Source organism: Thalassophryne amazonica, chromosome 23, assembly GCF_902500255.1.
Source record: "Thalassophryne amazonica chromosome 23, fThaAma1.1, whole genome shotgun sequence".
Taxonomy (NCBI): domain Eukaryota; kingdom Metazoa; phylum Chordata; class Actinopteri; order Batrachoidiformes; family Batrachoididae; genus Thalassophryne; species Thalassophryne amazonica.
In genome coordinates this window covers 31,345,547-31,354,904 of record NC_047125.1, presented here as the reverse complement: position 1 = coordinate 31,354,904, position 9,358 = coordinate 31,345,547, and the positions used below count along the sequence as shown (strand labels likewise).

The window sequence follows — 9,358 nt, the reverse complement described above, 5'->3', positions numbered from 1 at the left end:
CGTTTATATTTTTGTTGAGTATGTGTATATATATATATATATATATATATATATATATATATATATATATATATATGCAATGTACAGTGAAGCTCAAAAAAATGGAGCCATTTTCAAACACAGTAACTTAAATGAGTTTTTTTATTCTTCTTAAATACTGCAACAATAACTAGTAAAAAAAAAAAAAAAAAAAAAAGACAAATGCTTTGACCAAAATACATTTTCGAAAAAATACATCAGTTAGTTTATGCACAGTAGTGTGCAAAGGGTTGAGGCACTCTACAAATTGGAATTTTTATTGTATTTTGTTTATTTTCAGAATGTTCAAATTTTTTCTCAAAAAAATTAAATTTGTGATGTCCAAACTTTCCTTTTGCAAAACAATTTTTTTTTTTTTTAATTAAAGAAACCATCACAATGCAACACTGAAAAATTAAGTTTGGAAAAAAATCACTGACGATCGTTCCAGGAAATGTATATATATATATGTGTGTGTGTGTGTGTGTGTGTGTGTGTGTGTATATATATATATATGTATATATATATATATATATATATATATATATATATATATATATATATATATATATATATATATAATAATTTTGCATTTTCAACTGGAAAAATAGTAAATTATTTTTTATTTATAGCAGCTTTCCTTTAATACTGTATTACATTGTCATTTATTTGACATACTGCATTACAAGAGACCTTTATTTTCAAATACACTGCATAAATTGTATCTACTCAGCGACCCGATCCCCGATAAATGGTTGAAGATGAGAAATTGTATTTAAATGCTAATTTACCCATTTAAAGTAAAATTAGTTCCCCATTATTCAAAGCATACTGTCCACACATTTTACCAAAATTAATGTATTTTCATGCAAAAACATACTATAAAAATATGATCTCATCACAGTGTCAAAATTATTTTCATTAGTTTTGTCATGTAACGTCAGACATAATGTCTTCTTTTTATTATTATGACACCCAGTTTTGGCACATATTCATCATGCAGGATGCATTCATGCACAAACTAACAAATAGTGGCAATTTATTTATTAGATTATAAATACAATAGAAAAATATGTATATCTACATAGAGGCACTCCAACTCTTTCTGTGGTCACAATTCTCAACACATCAAACTGACACCCATCCATTAAAAAAATGTAGTATGTGGTGTAGTGTGCACTACTGAATTCAGAAGTACATTTAAAAAATGTGCAAATAGGTTTTTACATAACATATTGTTAGATAAATGTGAACAGAAAAGTTTTAAAATACTACAATCAGTACCATAAATATGCTTCAAGTAAAGAAAATGATCTACTCATTAAAATTCTAACACAAAGTTGAAACACTGAAAAGTAAAAAAAATAAAAAAATAAAAAAAGACATAAATGCTGTTTGGAAGTGAAGCTCCATCAACACCGAAACACATTTTTACTGTTCAGCAGATAGAAAAAGGTCATTTGTGGTGGAAAACAAGATCAAAATTGAAGTTGTTTTTGTCAAAACCCTGTTTTGAACACACACTTTTCATTAGAGATCATTTTATTGAAAACTCTGGAACGTGTGTGATGGAGATTTGACGCCCAAACAGCAGGTGGGCAGAATAACAGAACATGGTGCAAACACAGGTGATCTGCCTCGAAAAGGTCCAATCAGCTGAAAGATTTCTGCTTTCAGTTTGCAAAGTGTCATGTCTTTATTTGACCAGTCAGGGCTTTGAGTTGTATCTTATCCCAAAGACAAAGGCAGCTCCTCATTAGCTGTAATGAGCCGTGCAAAGGCTTGTGCTGATGCCATCTTTTAAGTTTTGTCGTGTTGGCTACGAACCAGTCTGCACTGCAGTGGTCAGAACTGAGGAGATGACTGCTCCTTGTTGATGAAGTAGGTGGTCAGATTCCCTTTGCCCTTTACGTTGACCACTCCTCTGAGAGTGACACTGAATCCCACACTCTCGACCACCTGGGCCGTCTCCTCCGTCACCTGGCAACAAAGAGGAAGAAGAGACAGTGACATTTTTTTTAACATCACCATCCGTCTGTCAGTCCGTCTGTCCATCCTGCACTGTGACATTTTCAATTTAAAGGCACAGTCACTTTCAGTTTTCCACGAAAATGACAAAATTTACTTTATTTCTGTGCTATACTGCAAAATTCCAGCTCATTTTATTGTTGAAGTATTTTGAGAAGATTCCTTGGTCATTATACTGAGGTCGCTCCATGAGCTCTTACAGATGACAAAAAAAACACCCTTCTGCTGCTCTTCTTCACTTCTCTACCACACTCTCCCTGACTTTGTTCATCCCAAGCATTTAAACTCATCAATCTTCATCGCGTCTACACTTTAGAACCTCATCCTTCTCTGCCTTGCTCCTACTAACTTTCATTCCCCTCCTTTCCAGAGCATACCCCCGCTTCTCCAAGCTCAACCTGCTCCTTACTCTCACTGCAGATTACAATGACATCTGCAAACATCATAGTCCACGGAGACTCCTGCCTGATCTTGTCCCTCAACCTGTCCATTACCACTGCAATCAAGGAACAGCTCAGCAGAGTGAATCCTTGTATGTTTTTTGACGTATGTAGTTGTAAGTTGTGGTCCAAGGGGATGCTGTGTACTCTAAAATCCAAATTATAAAGTACTCAAAATAAATAATTTTATACTTCTAAAAAAAAAATTCTGTTGAAACAGCAGCATCACAGATTTTTGATTCTTTAGTTTGATGCATTTAGATTAAACAAGATATTTCTTTTCTCTTACCTGTATCTTGTCCAGAACTCCCGTACTGTCCATCCTGCTGGCCACATTAACAGTGTTCCCCCAGATATCATACTGGGGTTTATGAGCTCCAATGACGCCTGCGATCACCGGGCCGTGGTTTATTCCTGCAGTTAAATGAGGGTGAACAACAAAACTACAACAAATTGTGTGTTGTTCCTTTCTGTACATGTTATGAAGTTTCTTGGATCGGTTAGTTGTTGATCTGTTTTGTGTCTGACTTCATGCTGTCACAACTAGCAGAAAAACTCACCGATCCTCAGTTTGAAGCTGTTGAAAGAGTGCGTGTTGATGAGCTCCAGTTTGGCCATCAGAGCGATGGCAAACTCCACCATGGCTCGCACATGGCTGTAGGACATCTCATATTTCTGTAGGGGGCGCCATAGCATATATTTTCCAATCAAGTCTTCACAGACAGCAGCAAGAGTACATCTGACAAGTAATTTCCCCTCATCAAAGAAAAACCCCCCCCCAAAAAACAAACCCTGAAATTCTAATTCCTAACTGCCCTTTGATTTTAATCTCATTCATTTTAAACAATAAACAATCGAAGGACAGATTTATCCACGAGGCATCACTGATGATCTGAACAAACCTTTCTACTCTCCTCCGAGTGTGTCAGCCCTGCAGCGGCCATGTACGTACTGCCGATGGTCTTAATCTTCTCCACTGAACTGAATTTTGGTTTTGAGAGAAGCTGCCAACAGAAGACAAAGACTGACATGTTACTTTAAAATTAAGTGCTGAATAAAAGAGTAAGGAAAACTTCTTAAACCATCTCATGTTTGTTTTAGTTATGATTTGGAGGACAGCTGCCCAAAATCTTTCCTATGTAAGACCATGAATTCTCTGGACTCTTTGAACGTTTGCAGTTTGGAGTATTCGGCCGTCTTGGAGTCCCTGAATGGAGTCCTGCTTGAGGCTCTACTGGGGGACTTCAACGCACACGTGGGCAAAGACAGAGACACCTGGAGAGGCGTGATTAACAGGAACGACCTCCCTGATCTAAACCCAAGTGGTCATTTGTTGTTGGACATCTGCGAGTCATGAACGGTCCACAACAAACACCATGTTCAAACATAAGGATGCTCATTAGTGCACATGGTACCAGAGCACCCTAGGCCGAAGGTCGATAGATTTTGTGATCGTATCATCTGATCTGAGGCCGCATGTGTGGATTGTTGGGTGAAGAGAGGGGCAGAGCTGTCAACTGATCACCATCTGGTGGTGAGTTGGAGGAGGAGTTGATGGGGGAGGACTTTAAACAGACCTAGTAAGCCCAAACAGATAGTTTGGGTGAACTGGGAACATCTGGAGGAGCCCACTGTTTTTTAAGATCTCATTTAAAAAAATTATTTTTTTTTTAAATAGAACCTGTAGGCTTTAAATGTTGCAACATTTTTAAATACGTAAATTTAGACCAAATTGTAAATTTAGACAAACTTACTTCAATTGTATGTCCCCAAATAAAGCAATTTATTTAGATATTTTTCTTTTTTCAGTACACATAATACACACACACACACACACAGAATTTTTTAATATATATAATTATGCAGGGTGTATAATTATGTACTTTAGCTTTTACAGCTCTCTGAAAACTTGAAATTCTACTTATCTTCTGTGGAACTCACAGATCTCCCTCAGTTATCAACCTGAGTGCATCTTTTGCTGTTTTAAACACTAATTCTTGTCACTTTTATTTCAATGGAGAGGAACATCTGATGAGGACACATGTGCTTTTCTTTAAGGTGGCTCAAAGTACCTACTTTAACACCCGCCTTCCAAACCCCCTCACTCTGACAATCTGACAAACCGTGTCACTTTCGTCATACCTCATCGAAGTCGGCGATAATCTCGTTGAGGAAGCGCAAACACTCCAGGCCGTCCCTGTTTTCGCTGCTCTCACTGTAGAACTCCTTGAACTGAGGCACTGAGGCAAACATCACGCACACACACTCATATGACTGACTGTAGAGATCCTGAAACAAAAGACGTCATTATCAGAAGACATCGTAGCATTTCAGGAAGTTGTTCAAGAAGTCAGAAAGCTGTTCATGTAACAATTCTGAACATCTCAGCAATTATCTATATGTGGCAGTTTTCCTCCACTTCATTCTTGAAAACAGCGTTATTATATTTCACAGAAGCCTCAAAGGATTTTGCAGTACGTCTAAGAGTTTAGCACAGTCATGACACTGTAGAGATTGACACATGCAGTTGGGTAATGAGCGTGTGGCGGGTTTTTACTTTACCTGGTTGCCAACACTCTTGCCTATGAAGACGGACGCAACGTGAAGCGGCAGGACATTCTGAAGGAGGAGCCTGTTGACATTCTCCATTGTCTCCATCTCTTCTCTCTCCGACTGGAAGCAATGCTCCAGCAGGAAGTCGACACGGCAACCCAATTCGTCCTGAAAGATTCAAAATAAAATACCTAAAACACAATCCAAAAGGCTAACTTTCAGGAAAACAAGTTACCTTGGACAACTCGGAACATAATTGTTGCCGCACAAACCTGTCTGGCCAGTATGAGGCAAACGATGTAAAAGACAACCAGCCAGAAACCGGACATGATTTGAGGGTCCTTCAGAACACCGGGCCTAGAGAAACACAATCACATAGTGCCATACTTTAAGAGCTAAGAGCAATTTCCACAAATTACTAATTTTTCTATGCACTTCCTGAGGCAGCTGTCCGTGATGCTGAACACATACTGACAATGCGTTCAAGACAACGGCAAACTCCGGAAAACTCGGAAAACAAATGTTGATCCCCACAGTAACATATTCCATCTTTGTTAGATTTTTTAATAAAGACCACACAAAGGGAAGTTGGAAAATGCTCTTGTGAGTGTACGGTGAATTTGTAACTCCCACACATCTCTGCCACAAACCAATTTCCTCTGCTTATTTTTCCAGTTCACATTTCTCACCAACAAATAAATCATAAGCGATGTTTAGATTGCTCACAGCATTTAAATATGCTTACGATTGTACAAAAGTGACTTTAACTTTTATTTCACTCCACTGATTGATGGAGGAGAGAAGAGATTATTGGATCTTGGGGCCAGGCCCCCTGAAAGTGGGCGCGTCACTACCACCCAGGGTGGCAAAACTTTGATATGACATTTTGGCCCTTTTGACCCCTGTACGAAGTGAAATTGAATTTTGTCATCATTTTTTTGCTCTTTTTGCCTCATCACTCCATGACATTCACTCACAGACAGTACAAACAATACTTCTTTGGAATCTTCATGATAATGTGGTCTACTTTTCAGTATGAGTGGAGCAATTACCCCTACCTGCCTAAAGCTGCCAGCCTGGCATGGCCATCATACTTTTTCAAGTCCTTTTAGAAAGGTGACCAAAATGCCATATCAAACCTTTCGTCACCCTGGGTGGAAGTAACCAACCTTCCAGCCCACAGACTAGAACTAATCTCCCTCATCTGTGTCTGTGTAGAGGACAGTAAAACTTTTTGTGGAGTCTAAGGTGAAAAATGTTGTCAGATTTAAATGTATCAGAGGATACCGAACACACAGCCTGCATTTATAATTTGTTTTATACGTACTCTAAATATCACAACTTAGTTATGAAACATTATTTCACCTCATCAGTGGTTGTGATAAAGGCTGAAGTCTCAAAATAGTACACCTGAGTCAAAGTTAATCCACGTCACTGTTCTTTCTTTCCGTGACATGACGTCTCGGAAAAGAGGCTCTTGTGTGTCAGAGTGAATGGGTTCGGAACCCGCAGGTCTCCATCTACTGAATTAATAATGCAGAGCTGGAACTGCACACAAGAATTACAATCTGGACAAAAGTCCAAGAACCTAAAACCTCAGCTGAGCAAGCCAGACAATGAAATGAATGAGTGAATGTGGTTGAGTGGAATATGAGGAGATAAGTGTGCAAACATTCATGCACGTTGCACGTAACATAACACAGAATTATTACCTCCGCCAAGGAGGTTATGTTTTCGGTCGCGTTTGTTTTTGTCTGGCTATCAGCAGGATAACTCAAAAAGTTTTGAACGGATTTTGATGAAATTTTGTGGAGTGGTTGAAATGACAAGAGGAATAAGTGATTAAATTTTAGTGGTGATCCGGATCCCGATCCGGATCCCGATGCTAACACGTTAGCATGTCTATGGCATTTTCAATGTTAAAAGTTAGCATTAAGCAGTTGCAGCTGTCATCATGTTTGGGTGCATTTGTTTTCAAATTGTAATATTTCTTAAATTTATTTTTGTTTATATACTTAAACTTAAATACTTAAATACGAGATACTTAAACTCCTCCACTTGTGTCCTTGCCTCAAGTGGAGGAGTTTAAGTATCTCATGGTCTTGCTCACGAGTGAGGGACGGATGGAGCGTGAGATCGATAGACGGATCGGTGCAGCATCTGCAGTGATGTGGTCGTTGTATCGGACCGTCGTGGTGAAGAGAGAGCTGAGTAGGGGGGCAAAGCTCTCGATTTACCGATCGATCTACGTTCCGATCCTCACCTATGGTCATGAGATTTGGCTCATGACCAAAAGAACGAGATCGCGAGTACAAGCGGCCGAGATGAGTTTCCTCCACAGGGTGGCTGGGCGCTCCCTTAGAGATAGGGTGAGGAGCTCGGTCACTCGGGAGGAGCTCGGAGTCGAGCCGCTGCTCCTCCATGTCGAAGGGAGTCAGTTGAGGTGGCTCGGGCATCTTTTCCAGATGCCCCCTGGACGCCTCGCTGGAGAGGTGTTCCGGGCACATCCCATTGGGAGGAGGCCCGGGGAAGACCCAGGACATGCTGGAGGGACTACATCTCTCGGCTGGCTTGGGAACACCTTGGGGTTCCCCCGGAGGAGCTGGGTGAGGTGTGTGTGGATCGGGAGGTCTGGGCGGCTTTGCTTGAGCTGCTGCCCCCGCGACCCGACTCCGGATAAAGCGGAAGAAAATGGATGGATGGATGGATTTTTGTTTATATATTAATAATCTAATGATTATTATGTACAATTTTAGAGAAAGAGACAAAAAGAAACAGATCACTGTGCCAAGGAGGGAATCTCTTTAGGGTCAGTGACCCTATGGCCTTGTTTAGAGAAGTGTTTCATAAATGTTAAAAAATTCATATATTTGCAGTTTAGTTGAATAATAAATTTAATTTTGTCTCATTTGTTTTTGTCTATAAGCACATGCAATATCAGTATCAGTGCTCAGATGACAGTAGCTTCTGGGAAAGGTGCAAGTTGCAATAAACTGTGATGCCAAGCGCTAAGGATACATGCTATCCAGTCACAGCAGATGAAACTTTTTTTACTACAGAGCAAACATCATTGTTAGACTTTTTTAGGTTCAATGATTCCACGACGTGTAGATGTTATGGCGTCAGTGACCCCATGGCCTTGGCAGAGGTTTGCACTCTCTGAGTGCTTCTAGTTAAATCCTGTTTTTCTTACAAAAAAAAGTCTAGCAGAAGACGCTCTGTGAGAATGTTGATAGTTAACCTAGATCGTTAGAACACTGAGAACGTTAACTGTTTCATAATGAGGGAGAGAGTTTAATCTAAATCATCCTGCTTGCTGTTGATGTTTCAAAACTGCCCCTGGTGACCCGTGCGGAACTCACTTGGAGTTACTGGAGTTGTAGAGGAGGTCGACGAGGCAGTGCGATCTGGCTTCATAAACGTGGAGGAAGAGGGCGAGGTACACCACAACCGCCAGGGTGAGCAGCAGCGCCTTGACTGACAAACATGTCCTGACGAACACGATCACTCCGAGCATGGCCAGCAAGCAGCAGTACAGGTAGTACTGGATGTTTGAGAGATGAGAAATGGTTCAACGTCACAGTCAGACAGAAATTCATAAAGCTACAAATATATCAGCGACTGTAAAAACTCCGAGAGGAGATTTTGCCACCACAAACATTCAAAAGTTCCGAGTTGGTGATTTGTTGCACAGTGGTCCATATGAAAGCTCCCGCCGGAAATACTTCCTCTGGTTTGCACAAACAAACTGATGCAACTGGGATTTGAAAAATCACCGTACTCTTAAATAAGAGAAACGTTTGTTTGTTCCACTATTCCCCCGAGGAGCCTGGACCACATTCCAGCAAACCTACAACGTGCATGTAGGTTGAACCCAGACTATACCTTAAAGGGGTTGTTTTGGTCAAGGTCAACAGGATCAAAGGTCAAAAATTTGGTTTGTGTGTCTGTTTGTTCCCCAAACAGAGGTCACAGGGTCACAGTACAAAATAATAATTTTTTAATTTTTTTTTAAACCACAAACATGCTGCACATATATAAGTGGGTTCTGGAACTGCCCAGGTGACATCAAATTTGCCAAAGGTCAACTGTTTGGATCAAAGGTTCATTTTTTTTTTTTTTTACTGCAACTTGCAGCAAACTTGGCACACATATGGACATGGGTTCAAAAATTGCCCATGAAGTCAAATTCACCAAAGGTCAATCATTGGGGTCAAGGTCATGTCTCTACTTCTGTTTGTTGGTCTACTCATTGCAGGTGCTTTGGTTGGTTTCCACTGAACTTGGTACATCAATGAAGGTCAGCCACAAAATTGCTT

At 40.0% G+C, this 9,358-nt stretch overlaps 1 protein-coding gene across 1 annotated transcript in view; it reads right to left on the bottom strand.

Annotated features, from left to right (window-relative positions):
* Positions 1–1,047: 1,047 nt before the first annotated feature.
* Positions 1,048–9,358, bottom strand: part of LOC117504586 (adenylate cyclase type 2-like) — a 48,102-nt gene continuing 39,791 nt past the window's right edge. Inside the window, exons 18-25 of the mRNA XM_034164066.1 lie at positions 8,402–8,583; positions 5,312–5,396; positions 5,049–5,207; positions 4,629–4,775; positions 3,389–3,490; positions 3,047–3,161; positions 2,776–2,900; positions 1,048–1,998 (exon numbers count right to left, since the gene is read on the bottom strand). Of these exons, the coding sequence (XP_034019957.1) occupies positions 1,864–1,998; positions 2,776–2,900; positions 3,047–3,161; positions 3,389–3,490; positions 4,629–4,775; positions 5,049–5,207; positions 5,312–5,396; positions 8,402–8,583 (1,050 nt within the window). The 3' untranslated portion in view covers positions 1,048–1,863. The remainder of the gene's footprint in view (positions 1,999–2,775; positions 2,901–3,046; positions 3,162–3,388; positions 3,491–4,628; positions 4,776–5,048; positions 5,208–5,311; positions 5,397–8,401; positions 8,584–9,358) is intronic.